The sequence below is a fragment of the Pseudoliparis swirei genome, chromosome 21 (genome assembly GCF_029220125.1).
Source record: "Pseudoliparis swirei isolate HS2019 ecotype Mariana Trench chromosome 21, NWPU_hadal_v1, whole genome shotgun sequence".
Lineage (NCBI taxonomy): Eukaryota > Metazoa > Chordata > Actinopteri > Perciformes > Liparidae > Pseudoliparis > Pseudoliparis swirei.
In genome coordinates, this window is record NC_079408.1 from 1,361,351 (window position 1) to 1,376,107 (window position 14,757).

Consider the following 14,757-nt stretch of genomic DNA (forward strand, 5'->3'; position numbering starts at 1 on the left):
CTCGGAGCGGCGTGGGAAGCCGACGCCGTCTGCGGGCCAAGAGGATAAAAAGGCCGGAGCAGCCGAGGGGCCACGCGGCGGCTCCAACAGGTACAGGCTCCACTCACATTCATATTCATATTTATATTCACATTCATATTCACATTCATATTCACATTCATATTCACATTTATATTCATATTTATATTCACATTTATATTCACATTTATATTTATATTCACATTCACATTCATATTCACATTTATATTCATATTTATATTCACATTTATATTTATATTCACATTTATATTCATATTTATATTCACATTTATATTCACATTTATATTCACATTCATATTCACATTTATATTTATATTCACATTCATATTCAAAGATTTATTACAGCTGCTGTTCGACAATATCTACAACGTTACATCATATTTTATTTGTGAATCATTTGCAAAGTTGTGTGAATATGACTGGGGGGGGGTACTTTATTTATTATGCATTACAGTTCTGCAGTATTGATTTAAAAAAAATGTAAAACCTGATTATGTCATTTTATTTGATTTAAAACAAATGTAATATTTTTAAATTTAAAACCTAATTATGTAATTTTTTTACATTTTAGACCTGATTATGTGATTTTTTTATTTACTCACATATTTCATCTTTAAACGAAGCAGTAAATCCAGAGTGCGTCTCCGTGGCTCCAGACGAGTTAACAGACATTAATTCAATAGAAGTTTTATGTACATAATATTTTACAGTTGAACTCCCTCCTCCTCTTCATCGTCCTCCTCCTCCTCCTCCTCCCCACCACCATGAGGGCCCTCGGCGTGTCTCTGGTCCTCGGCTCCTTGCTGACCCTGAGCCGGGCCGCCCCGCTCTACCCCAACAACAACAACAACAACAACCTCTCGAGGAGCTCGGGTCTGTGCGAGTACGAGAGGGACCAGCGCCCCCACCTGGTGGGCTCCTTCCGGCCGCGCTGCGACGCCTACGGGAACTTCCTGCCGCAGCAGTGCTGGGCGTCCAGCGGCTACTGCTGGTGCGTCAACACGGTCACCGGAGAGGACGTCCCCGACAGCAGCAGGCCGATGGGCGGGGGGGCGCACAGCGACTGCGGTGAGGCGTTGACACGCGGCTCTGCACTCAGATAGCACTGCATGCATCTTAAGATGACATTACATTATCAGATCTTTTATTCAATCGCATTTCATTTAATCCTATTTTTAATTTTAAAAATAAATTTATTATTATTATATTTGTAATTTTTAAAAAAGTAATCGTATTTTTATATTAAATATATATTTTCATTATGTGATTTTATTATTTTTTATATTTAATTTTAATTAAATGTTCTATTTATTTTATTCAATCGTATTTCATTAAATTAAATGAATGTTCATTAAATTACATTGATCTTTTTATTAAATTAATAAAATTAATTAATTTTATTTCATTACATTTGTATTTTATTTTATTAAATTAAATACAATTTCATAAATTTTTTTAATTTCATAAATTTTATTAATTTCATGAATTTTATTAATTTCATTAAATTGTATTACATTTTATTTAATTATATTTTATCAAATTAAATAAAATGTAATGAACTTAAATGTGATTGTATTTCCGTCGTCCTCGTGTCAACTTGTTGACGTCGTGTTCTGCAGGCGATGAGTTCTCCTGCCCGGACCGCTGGGACCGCTTCGGTCACCAGTGCTTCGTCTTCATCGACAGCAGGAAGACGTGGACGGAGGCCGAGGTGAGCGCCGCCCACTGCCCCGCCCTTCTCTCGCCCCACTGCCCCGCCCCTCTCTCGCCCCACTGCCCCTCCCCTCTCTCACCCCACTGCCCCTCCCCTCTCTCGTCCCTCTCTCACCCCACTGCCCCTCCCCTCTCTCGCCCCACTGCCCCGCCCCTCTCTCACCCCACTGCCCCTCCCCTCTCTCGCCCCACTGCCCCTCTCCTCTCTCACTCCACTGCCCCTCCCCTCTCTCGCCCCACTGCCCCTCCCCTCTCTCGCCCCTCTCCCCCGCCCCCCCCCCCCCTGCCCCTCCCCTCTCTCGCCCCTGCAGGGCTACTGCCTGTTCGAGGACGCCAACCTGGCCACGGTCCACGGTCCCGAGGAGAACCGCTTCCTGCAGGCGCTGACCCGGGGGGAGAGCCACGAGTTCCCCGTGAGCTGGATCGGGGGCTACGACGCCATCCACGTGAGGAGCATGGACACCATGGACATGATGAAGAAGACGAAGACGAAGAAGAGTTGACTGTGTGTGTGTGTGTGTGTGTGTGTGTGTGTGTGTGTGTGTGTGTGTGTGTGTGTGTGTGTGTGTGTGTGTGTGTGTGTGTGTGTGTGTGTGTGTGTGTGTGTGTGTGTGTGTGTGTGTGTGTGTCCTCAGATGAACAACTGGATGTGGACCGACGGCTCCAGGTTCGACTATGAGAACTGGGCCGTGGACTACGAGCCCAGGAGAACCCAGAGCTGCCTGAAGATGAACTATGGCTGTAATGAACACACACACACCAACACACACAGACAGACACACACAGACACACACACACAGACACACACACACACACACACACACACAGACACACACACACAGACAGACACACACACAGACACACACACAGACACAGACAGACACACACACACACAGACACACACACACAGACACACAGACAGACACACACACACAGACAGACACACACACACACCAACACACACACACCAACACACACACACACACTCGTTTCTTCACATCCACTGAACAGGAAGTGACCGTATCTGGACCCTCCCTGACACCTGACCACATGGTTCTTCTTCTGCGTTCCAGACCAGAAGAAGTGGATCAACAGCCACTGCAACGACACGCTGCCCTTCATCTGCGCCAAGATGATGGACCCTCACCTGGCTTAGAAAGTCCTGGTCCACCTGTGAAGTCCTGGTCCTCCTGTGAAGTCCTGGTCCTCCTGTGAAGTCCTGGTCCTCCTGTGAAGTCCTGGTCCTCCTGTGAAGTCCTGGTCCTCCTGTGAAGTCCTGGTCCTCCTGTGAAGTCCTGGTCCTCCTGTGAAGTCCTGGTCCTCCTCTGAAGTCCTGGTCCTCCTCTGAAGTCCTGGTCCTCCTGTGAAGTCCTGGTCCTCCTCTGAAGTCCTGGTCCTCCTGTGAAGTCCTGGTCCTCCTCTGAAGTCCTGGTCCTCCTCTGAAGTCCTGGTCCTCCTGTGAAGTCCTGGTCCTCCTCTGAAGTCCTGGTCCTCCTCTGAAGTCCTGGTCCTCCTGTGAAGTCCTGGTCCTCCTGTGAAGTCCTGGTCCTCCTGTGAAGTCCTGGTCCAGGTCTTTCCAACATCTCACCTCCTTTTGGATTCAACACGACCCAGAATCACATTTCTGAGATCCTTAAAGCAGACGAGTGAATTATGTTTCAGTGTTAAAGCGCCAAATTACATCAAATAAAAATAAACATCTATAAATAGAATACAATAAAGTCTATGTTTGTATATTTATTTCTGTCTGAGAAAGAAGTTTAATTTATTTAATCTAGTATAATTTCATTTAATCTAGTTTAATTTAATCTAGATTAATTTACTTTAATCTAGTTTAATTTATTTAATCTAGATTAATTTACTTAAATCTAGTTTAATTTACTTTAATCTAGGTTAATTTATTTAATCTAGATTCATTTACTTTAATCTAGTTTAATTAATTTACTTTAGATTATTTTACTTTAATCTAGTTTAATTTATTTAATCTAGTTAAATTTATTAAATCTAGATTAATTTATTTAATCTAGATTAATTTACTTTAATCTAGATTAATTTATTTCCTCTAGTTTCTCTGCTGGTGTTTTTAATCAGGACAACTCAAAGTCCGTGGTGAACAGGAAGTCAACACAACGTGTTGCGCAACAGTTGCAGAACCGAGCTTTGACTGAGGAGAACCTTCACGGTTCTAGAGAGAACGTCACTCTATTAAAAACAATAACAACAATAACAAATTACTTCAGGGAACTAAAGTCTCCAGAATCCTGTTTTTACTCCTCAAATATATATAAATATATTTATTTATTCATATATTGAATCACGGCTCACTGGACTTTGATGTGTGCACACAGTGACACATGAGGTCTGGAAGTGGACCAGGTCTGGGGGTCTGGGGGGGTCTGGGGGGTCTGAAGTCTACTTGTTATCTATTCCTTTGGGCTGGAGCCTGTAATCATGAACTATTGAATCCACTTCAGGCAGAAGATTAAAATACAATCAAATAAAAAGATGAATGAATGTTAATAAAGACGGAGGACGAGACTTTGGGATTAAAGTCGTGTTGAGCTTTAAAATAATAAAACATAATAAAAATTAAGCAAACTGTTTGAACATTTAATTCAAATTAAATTCTGAACTTTTTTATGTCCAAGCAAACATTTTAAAATCCGTAATAAAACATTAAAAATAAGATAAATTGGCAAAATAAATGAACAATAACACGAGATAATGTCCAGAAAATGTTTCAGGACACGTTCTGAGGTACACACACACACACACACACACACACACACAGAGACAGACAGACAGACACACACACACAGCCCCCCCGCCCACACACACACAGACACACACAGCCCCCCCCCCCCCACACACACACACAGACAGACACACACACACACACAGCCCCCCCCCACACACACACACACACACACAGCGGTGACTCAGGTTGGTAAATATCGATCAATAACTTTCACCGCTGGATAAATATCGGCGGCGTCGCGCTGCCGGGACAGAGGAAGGAGGAAAGGACTCGGACGAGGAACCGAGGAGCGAACTCTACCGACGAAGAGGACGATGAAGACGATGAGGACGCTGCTGTGCCTGTGCCTGTGTGTGACGGCCTGCTGGGCTCAGGGCGACCTGGACTACGACGAGTACGACACGGTGAGGCCAACACAGCTAGCTTCACGTTAGCCGAGAGTGCTACCTCGATGTCTCTATTTAATCTAAATTAAAGAATACAATGTATTTATCATTTATCATTTGTTATTATTATTTTTTATTACGTATTATTTATTATTTATTGTTTATTATGTATTACATATTATTTATTGCATATTATTTATTACATATTATTTATTATTTATTACGTATTATTTTAAATAATACGTAATAAATAATAAATAATACATTTTAAATAATAAATAATTTATTTAGTATTTAAAATGTATTATTTATTATTAAAGGGATTTTTAAATGATATTTAGTGCATTCCTAAATCAGTCCACCATCTACACTTATTTTTATAATGTAATAAATATTTTTGTGATTCTTCTTCATGACAAACTGCATCAACACGTCCTCCAGTCACCACTCAGATCACGTGTAACATACAACATGTGTAACATACAACATGTGACACATGTGTTTCTCCTTCAGGACAAAAAGGGGCCCTCTGCAAAGAACCAGACGGTAAGTTCAAGGTGCTGTTAACTCCTGGATCATATATATACAGGACTGTCTCAGAAAATTAGAATATTGTGATGAAGTTCTTTATTTTCTGTAATGCAATTAAAAAAACAAAAATGTCATGCATTCTGGATTCATTACAAATCAACTGAAATATTGCAAGCCTTTTATTCTGATTTATTGCTGATTATGGCTTACAGCTTAAGAAAACTCAAATATCCTATCTCTAAATATTAGAATATCATGAAAAAGTATACTAGTAGGGTATTAAACAAATCACTTGAATTGTCTAATTAACTCGAAACACCTGCAAGGGTTTCCTGAGCCTTGACAAACACTCAGCTGTTATAAATCTTTTTTTACTTGGTCTGAGGAAATATAAAAATTTTATGAGATAGGATTTTAGAGTTTTCTTAAGCTGTAAGCCATAATCAGCAATATTAAAAGAATAAAAGGCTTGCAATATTTCAGTTGATTTGTAATGAATCCAGAATGCATGACATTTTTGTTTTTTTAATTGCATTACAGAAAATAAAGAACTTTATCACAATATTCTAATTTTCTGAGACAGTCCTGTATATATATATATATATACATACATATGTGTAAATATATATATATATATATTTACACATATGTATGTATATATATATATTAATCCCCGTGTCCCGTGTCCCCTCAGGAGAAAGCGGCGGTTGTCGATGCTCGTGGTCACCGCCCGACAACGAGTGGCGGGGACACCTACACGCATCGGCGCTATACCCCGCCCCCTATCAGTGGCGGCAGCAGGTACGATCAATAACAGACACCTGGCGATGACATCGTCTTTCTATAGAAGTGGATACATCTATATCTCCCCCCCCCCCCCCCTCCAGGTACCGCGGGCGGCCCACCCCGGCCCCGGTGGGGGGGCAGAAGCAGCAGGAGAAGGCCAAGCAACCGGACGAAGGAGGATGCACGCACGCCGCCGAGGAGATGGTAGGAAGCCCCGCCCCCTGACTCCACACGGTACACTGTAGAAGCCCCGCCCCCTGATTCCACTCGGTTTACTGTGGAAGCCCCGCCCCCTGATAATAATAATAATAATAATGACTTTCTGTCTCATAATTATGACTAACCTGAGGTTCTCATGGTTCTCTCGATTCTCTCTCGGTTCTCATGGTTCTCTCGGTTCTCTCTCGGTTCTCACGGGTCTCTCGATTCTCTCTCGGTTCTCACGGTTCTCTCGGTTCTCATGGTTCTCTCGGTTCTCATGGTTCTCTCGGTTCTCATGGTTCTCTCGGTTCTCTCCCGGTTCTCATGGTTCTCTCGGTTCTCATGGTTCTCTCGGTTCTCATGGTTCTCTCCCAGTTCTCATGGTTCTCTCGGTTCTCTCTCGGTTCTCATGGTTCTCTCGGTTCTCTCTCGGTTCTCATGGTTCTCTCGATTCTCTCTCGGTTCTCATGGTTCTCTCGGTTCTCTCCCAGTTCTCATGGTTCTCTCGGTTCTCATGGTTCTCTCCCGGTTCTCATGGTTCTCTCGGTTCTCTCTCGGTTCTCATGGTTCTCTCGGTTCTCTCCCGGTTCTCATGGTTCTCTCAGTTCTCTCTCGGTTCTCATTGTTCTCTCGGTTCTCTCCCGGTTCTCATGGTTCTCTCGGTTCTCTCTCAGTTCTCATGGTTCTCTCGGTTCTCTCCCGGTTCTCATTGTTCTCTCGGTTCTCTCCCGGTTCTCATGGTTCTCTCGGTTCTCTCCCGGTTCTCATGGTTCTCTCGGTTCTCTCCCGGTTCTCATGGTTCTCTCGGTTCTCTCTCGGTTCTCATTGTTCTCTCAGTTCTCTCTCGGTTCTCATTGTTCTCTCGGTTCTCTCCCGGTTCTCATGGTTCTCTCGGTTCTCTCTCAGTTCTCATGGTTCTCTCGGTTCTCTCCCGGTTCTCATGGTTCTCTCGGTTCTCTCTCGGTTCTCATTGTTCTCTCGGTTCTCTCTCGGTTCTCCAGGGTTTTCTGTGTCCCACGGGCTGCGAGCTGAAGACGATGATACAGAAGCAGGAGAGGAACGTCAAGACGGTGAGACATTAATTCTGGATACAGATCAAAATACATATCTATAAATATATATGTATATAAATATATAAATATTAATGTATATAAATATATGTGTATATAAATATACAAATATATATCTATATAAGTATATAAATATTTGTAAATACATAAATATACATAAATATATGTATTTATAAGTATATAAATATGAATGTATATAAATATATAAATATAAATGTATATAATATATGTGTATATAAATATACAAATATATATGTATGTAAATATCTAAATGTATATAAATATTTAAATATGTGTCCACAGAGCATCAATGCGCTGAAGCCCCAGGTGGATGACTTGACTCGCTCCTCCAACAACATCTACAACTACGTCCACAGCATCTCCTCCTCTCTGAGGGAGCGGCAGCGGGTCTTTGACGGTGAGCAGAACTTTAAGAAAACTACAATCAGAACTTTAAGAAAACTACAATCAGAACTTTAAGAAAACTACAATCAGAACTTTATGAATAACAATAAGTCTTCAGGATGCTTTTCACTCCGTTTAGTTCAAGACTTTTAAAACTGTAAATCTGTCAAACGCTTATTATACAGAACAAGAGCACCTCCTCTTCTGTTATTAATACAGAGTCGTTTGCTCCTCCTCCTCCTCCTCCTCCTCTCAGACAACAACCGGGTGGTGGGTCAGTACACCGACAGCGTGGAGGAGCAGCACGTCTACATCAAGCAGACGGTGGACAACGTCTTCCCCTCCAGCATCAGAGTGCTTCAGGTACTGGGAAGACCAGGAGCTGGTAGACCAGGAGCTGAAAGACCAGGAGATAGTAGACCAGGAGCTGGTAGACCAGGAGCTGGTAGACCAGGAGATAGTAGACCAGGAGCTGGTAGACCAGGAGCTGGTAGACCAGGAGCTGAAAGACCAGGAGCTGGTGGACCAGGAGCTGGTAGACCAGGAGCTGGTCGACCAGGAGCTGAAAGACCAGGAGCTGGTAGACCAGGAGCTGGTGGACCAGGAGATAGTGGACCAGGAACTGGTAGACCAGGAGCTGGTAGACCAGGAGCTGAAAGACCAGGAGCTGGTGGACCAGGAGCTGGTAGACCAGGAGCTGGTCGACCAGGAGCTGAAAGACCAGGAGCTGGTAGACCAGGAGCTGGTAGACCAGGAGATAGTGGACCAGGAACTGGTAGACCAGGAGCTGGTAGACCAGGAGTTGGTGGACCAGGAGCTGGTGGACCAGGAGCTGGTAGACCAGGAGCTGGTGGACCAGGAGCTGGTAGACCAGGAGCTGGTCGACCAGGAGCTGGTAGACCAGAACAAGATACCAATCCAGAGTTTAAAGACCACTAACACCAATGTACTGCCTGCTGTGGGCCTGCAGGGGGTTCTGGACCGGATCAGACTGAAGATCCAGAAGCTGGAGAAGGCCATCCAGGGCCAGAGGGAGGAGTGCAAGGAGCCCTGCAAGACCACATGCCCCATACCGGTGGTGTCCGGTAAGGGTGGTGACCCCCGAGGGGGCGACTCCTCTGGTTGTATAGAAGTCTATGCTTCATGTGTTGAAGCTGCATTCTCTCCCCTGACCACCAGGGAAGGAGTGTGAGGACATCTACCGCCGCGGGGGGAAGGACTCCCAGCTGTACCTCATCCAGCCCGACGCCTTCGCGCCCCCCTACAAGGTCTTCTGTGACCAGACCACCCAGAACGGAGGTGAGGGACCAGCGAGACCCCCTGGACCCGGTCCGGTCCGATCGCCTCATTAAAACCTGGTGTTCTCCGCCCCCCTTTAGGCTGGGTCGTGGTCCAGAACCGGCTGGACGGCAGCGTGGACTTCGGCCGGCGCTGGGACGAGTACCGGCGCGGCTTCGGCAACACGGCCTACGACGTCGGCAAAGGCCACTGCGAGACTGCGGGTAAGACTTCTAACGCTCGCCACTAGAGGGCGCCATCGGACCTCAGTACACCCACTGTACAACCACCGAGGTACTTGTACTTCACGGGACGATTTCATACGACTACTTCACGATATTTACCTTCGCATAGAAAATGCGGAAGGTTATGTTTTGATCGCCGTGTATTTATTTATTTGTTTATTTGTATGCGTGTTACTCACATAACTCAAAAAGTATTAAACCGAATCGCATGAAATTTGGTGGGATGATTGCTTATTATCCGGGGACCATTTCATTAGATTTTGGGATCGATCGGGTCAAGGTCAAGGTCAACATCTTTTTTTTACCATTGCGCGGTCAATTTCTATCCAATTGGCAACTAAAGCCAACATGTTCATAACTCAATGCCCAATCTTGTGATATGCGAAGGTATGCGCTCTACCGAGTGCCCGTTCTAGTTACATATATTATAGTACTTTTTACTCCAATGTGTGCATTTGACTTATACAAATACACGTTAGCTGCATGCTATGTAGCGGGCGGTTGATGGCGTTCCTTTCTCCTGTGTCATGTGACAGGGGAGCACTGGCTGGGCAACGAGCGCATGAGTCAGCTGACCAAGATGGGCCCCACCGAGGTCCTCATCGAGATGGAGGACTGGACCGGGGCCAAGGTGAGGCCTCGACACGCGGCTCACGTGGTTCTGAAATGTGGAGTTGGGTCCTTTTGTTCATTGATTCTGACAGTGAAGGGGAAATATTCTGGATCTGAATGGATAAAACAACGTTTCATCTGTTTTTTATGTGGCGCTGTTCTAATAAAGGTCAATAAAAAACTTAGTTCTGAAAAAAATCATTAAAAGATAAGAGTATAGCATGTTGAAAAAAGTTGAAAAAGTCATACTAAATGTATCATTGTGCCACATTCATGTGAAAATGGCCAAATGTTGAAAGAAATCTCACAGCAGAAGTAAGATTTCAAGTTTTAATAAGTTTTTATTTTATACAACAATTAAACAGAAATATCTGTCATCAATGGAAATGGAAGGTCGTCAGACTTCCTCTGAAGTCGGTCGATGACGGCGTTCCTCTCCCACAGGTCCACGCCCAGTACCGCCAGTTCACCGTCATGGCGGACTCGGCCAACTACCAGCTGGCGGTCAACGGTTACTCCGGCAACGCCGGCAACGGCCTCCTGGAGGGCTCCTCGGAACTGTTCGGGGTGAACCGCACCATGACGGTCCACAACGGCATGATGTTCAGCACCTACGACCGCGACAACGACAACTGGTGAGCCGCGCGCAGCGGCTAGTTAGCGGCTAGTTAATGGATGGTTAACGGCTATTTATCGGCTAATTAATCGCTATTTATAGTTTAATTAACTGCTTGTTAACGACTAGTTATCATTTTACGGCTAGTTAATGGCTATTTAACAGCTAGTTATCGACTATTTTGCGGTTGGTTAACAGCTTTTTAAAGGCTGGTTAACAGCTAGATAACGGCCAGTTGAAGACTAGTTAGTGGCTAGTTATCGTTTAATTAAAGGCTTGTTAATGGCTAGTTAATGGATAGTTAACGTCTATTTATCGGTGAGTTAACGGCTAGTTAACGGTTAGCTAGCGACTAGTTAATGGATAGTTAACGTCTATTTATCGGTGAGTTAACGGCTAGTTAACGGTTAGCTAGCGACTAGTTAATGGATAGTTAACGGCTAGTTATCGTTTAATTCACGGCTATTAAGCGGCTACTTAGCGGAAGGTTATTGTTAATTAACAGCTATTTAACTGCTAGTTAACGGCTAGTTATGGTTTCATTAACTGCTAGTTACCGGCTAGTTACCGGCTAGTTGTTGCTAACACGCTAGCCGGCGGTAGCCATAGCTCGTTGCTGATTGGACAATGAGCTTTCCTTTGGGCCGCACCGCCGTCCTCTGACCCTGTTCCCCTGCACCAGGACCCCCGGGGATCCCTCCAAGCAGTGCGCCCGGGAGGACGGCGGCGGCTGGTGGTACAACCGCTGCCACTCGGCCAATCCCAACGGCCGGTACTACGTGGGCGGAGCCTACACGCGCCACATGGCCAAGCACGGCACCGACGACGGCATGGTGTGGATGAACTGGAAGGGCAGCTGGTACTCGCTCAAGGCCATGAGCATGAAGGTCCGGCCCTACATCGCCCCCAACCCGTACGCCTGAGGCTCACAGGAACCCGCCAAAATAAAAGACACCAGAAAAGCTTCAAAACTCTTCTGATATTCAAGTGTGTGTCTTTATTTGAGCTGTTGTCCTCCACTACTCAATAAACTCATTGAGGAAACTACTTCCTGTCTCTCTTCCTGTTATTACACTGTGAGAGAGAAAACCTTCAAAGTAAAACATATGATGCAGAAGCACGTTTGTGATCGATGACTGGAGCAAGAGGACGGATGTGTTTAAGTCCCCAAGGAACTATTTAATAACAACAACAAACTACTTTTATTTAACAAGCTGTGAAAATACAAGTAAAACAAACATGTATTGATTTGTATTTAAATGTGTCTCTTTATTAAACAGCTTATTTAAGATAATATATTAATAGAAAATGTAATATAATTAAGGACAATAGCATTTAAGATGAGAATATATTTCTATATAATTCTATATATATTTCTATATATACATATATAATTATACAGAATACATATATTTATTGATATAAATATGCCTCAGCTCTCAGGGTGGAGAACCTCCACCAAAACCACCCGGTTTTGTTTGATGTCCTCGAACCGGGTCAGCAGCTCCCTCCGGACCGCCGGGATGGTCCGGTAGTCGGGGGGCGGAGCCTGGCCGACGACCACGTGCTGCAGCCTCACGCGGGGGACGCCTCCGGGAGGCGGAGCGGCCTTCCTCCTCCGGCTAAGCTCCTCCCACTCCTCCTCCTCGGTTCCAGGACGACCGACGCTGAACGGGAGCACCGACCGGCACGACCCGGAACAGGGTCGCATCGTCATGGCAACGTCCAGCTGGAGACGCACAAGCACATATAGTTATATATACATTTATATATATACATATAAATATATGTATACAAATATTTATATATATTTATATATATATGTATATATATATACAAATATTTATATATTATATATATAGAAATATTTGTATATATATATACATATATATATGAATATTTGTATACATATATTTATATGTATATATATAAATGTATATATATACATATAAATATATATATATGTATTTACATATAAATAGGGTTAGTATAGTAACCCTAAGTTAGTATTAGTAGTCGTATTCGTAGTAGTAGCAGTAATAGTAGTATTAGTAGTAGTAGTAGTAGTAGTAGTAGTAGTATAACTGGCTCGGTGACCTCTCGTCGGGTTTCTCTCACCTCGGTGCGGTCCACGTCCTCCATGAGTTTCTGGGCGTGTTCTCTCAGCTCCTCCAGCCGGGTCGTCAGTCGGGTCGTCGTCCTCCGGAGAACCGTGAGGTTCCTCCGCAGAACCTCGGCGCGTTCCGCGAGCTTCAGCTCCGACACGAGGAGCGCGTCAGTCGGCCGGCGACACTTCGGTCCGCCGGGCTGCGTGAAGGATAGGATGGTTGTATAGAAGTCTATATAGTGACTTCTCTCTTGATGTATTCCCTCAGTAAACATAGTACACATGAGTTATATCTCGTTTATATATATTAGTATATATTTATATGTAATGATAAACATCCTATAAACTCTTTTATCTCATATTAACGTTTAATAATTAACTTCTTGAACTCCACGACGTTGGACTTTAAGTTCTCAGCTTTCTGTTGCTTCATGTTTTTAGTAAATCAATAACTGAATGTTTGTGTACTTTGTGTACTCTGTGTACTTCCTGTGTGTGTGTGCTCACCCAGTCGCGGTCTGAACCCGCCGCCCCCCCACAGCGGCCGTGACCGGCGGGCCGGCGGCCATCTTGACTCATCCGCCGCGGCCTCGAACAAACTGCAAACAAACAGCAGATCTGAGGTCAGCCCGAACCGAGACGAGATGTTCGAGGTCGAAGGTCGACGGACGAGTTCCAAAAAACATCATGAAATACGATCTGGGCCGAAGATGAATCTCCTTAAATTTGTTATAAAGTGATTTCTTCTACTTATTTATGATATTTAAAGTCGGCGCTCAGAGTAACTACAACTCTCTGCTTTACAAACAATTAGTTTCAGATGATTTTATGACTAAATGTGTTGAATAATGTGCATTTAAATCAAATATATGAAGAGAAAAGCTGCTGGATGCATGAATATAAAGTCAAAATAAGTATTAAAAATGCACATTAATAGATAATACATTCTATACTATGACTTTTATTTTGACATATTTTGTCATACTATACTATGACTTTTATTTTGACATATTTTGTCATACTATACTATGACTTTTATTTTGACATATTTTGGCATACTGTACCATGACCTTTATTTTGACATATGTTGGCATACTATACTATGACCTTTATTTTGACATATTTTGGCATACTGTACTATGACTTTTATTTTGACATATTTTGGCATACTATACTATGACCTTTATTTTGACATATTTTGGCATACTATACTATGACTTAATTTTTTACATATTTTGGCATACTACAGGACTGTCTCAGAAAATTAGAATATTGTGATAAAGTTCTTTATTTTCTGTAATGCAATTAAAAAAACAAAAATGTCATGCATTCTGGATTCATTACAAATCAACTGAAATATTGCAAGCCTTTTATTCTTTTAATATTGCTGATTATGGTTTACAGCTTAAGAAAACTCTAAAATCCTATCTCATAAAATTTGAATATTTCCTCAGACCAAGTAAAAAAAAGGATTTATAACAGCAAAACAAAATCAAACATTTGAAAATGTGTTTCCAGGTGTTTCGAGTTAATTAGACAATTCAAGTGATTTGTTTAATACCCTACTAGTATACTTTTTCATGATATTCTAATATTTAGAGATAGGATATTTGAGTTTTCTTAAGCTGTAAGCCATAATCAGCAATATTAAAAGAATAAAAGGCTTGCAATATTTCAGTTGATTTGTAATGAATCCAGAATGCATGACATTTTTGTTTTTTTAATTGCATTACAGAAAATAAAGAACTTTATCACAATATTCTAATTTTCTGAGACAGTCCTGTATACTATGACTTTTATTTTGACATATTTGGGCATACTATACTATGACTTTAATTTTGACATATTTTGGCATACTATACGATGACTTTTACTTTGACATATTTTGGCATACTATACGATGACTTTTATTTTGACATATTTTGGCACATTATACTATAACTTTTATTTTGACATATTTTGGCATACTATACAATGACCTTTATTTTTTACATATTTTGGCATACTATA

General features: G+C 42.7%; 3 protein-coding genes across 4 annotated transcripts; 2 read left to right on the forward strand and 1 right to left on the reverse strand.

Annotated features, from left to right (window-relative positions):
- On the forward strand, positions 1 to 3,476 carry LOC130212242 (ladderlectin-like). Its single transcript, XM_056443435.1, has 6 exons — positions 1 to 90; positions 750 to 1,107; positions 1,659 to 1,750; positions 2,064 to 2,198; positions 2,388 to 2,493; positions 2,826 to 3,476. The coding sequence occupies exons 2-6, from the start codon at positions 804 to 806 to the stop codon at positions 2,906 to 2,908; spliced, it is 720 nt and encodes a 239-aa protein (XP_056299410.1). The 5' UTR covers positions 1 to 90; positions 750 to 803; the 3' UTR covers positions 2,909 to 3,476.
- A 1,302-nt stretch (positions 3,477 to 4,778) lies between these two features.
- On the forward strand, positions 4,779 to 11,687 carry fgb (fibrinogen beta chain). The gene is made up of 13 exons (XM_056443403.1): positions 4,779 to 4,914; positions 5,410 to 5,442; positions 6,122 to 6,228; positions 6,315 to 6,417; positions 7,416 to 7,484; positions 7,788 to 7,902; positions 8,146 to 8,252; positions 8,860 to 8,974; positions 9,069 to 9,188; positions 9,269 to 9,391; positions 9,949 to 10,043; positions 10,469 to 10,659; positions 11,323 to 11,687. The coding sequence occupies exons 1-13, from the start codon at positions 4,825 to 4,827 to the stop codon at positions 11,561 to 11,563; spliced, it is 1,509 nt and encodes a 502-aa protein (XP_056299378.1). The 5' UTR covers positions 4,779 to 4,824; the 3' UTR covers positions 11,564 to 11,687.
- On the reverse strand, positions 11,545 to 13,682 carry LOC130212247 (uncharacterized). 2 transcript variants are annotated; one of them, XM_056443444.1, is made up of 3 exons: positions 13,255 to 13,682; positions 12,759 to 12,947; positions 11,545 to 12,369 (listed from the first exon to the last, which is right to left on the reverse strand). In XM_056443444.1, exons 1-3 carry the CDS (start codon positions 13,324 to 13,326, stop codon positions 12,073 to 12,075), a joined length of 558 nt encoding a protein of 185 aa, XP_056299419.1. In that variant the 5' UTR covers positions 13,327 to 13,682; the 3' UTR covers positions 11,545 to 12,072. The 2 variants fall into 2 exon arrangements, with proteins under 2 accessions (XP_056299419.1, XP_056299418.1); XM_056443443.1 differs by lacking the exon at positions 13,255 to 13,682 and having other exon boundaries at positions 12,759 to 13,236.
- Between the last annotated feature and the right edge of the window lie 1,075 nt (positions 13,683 to 14,757).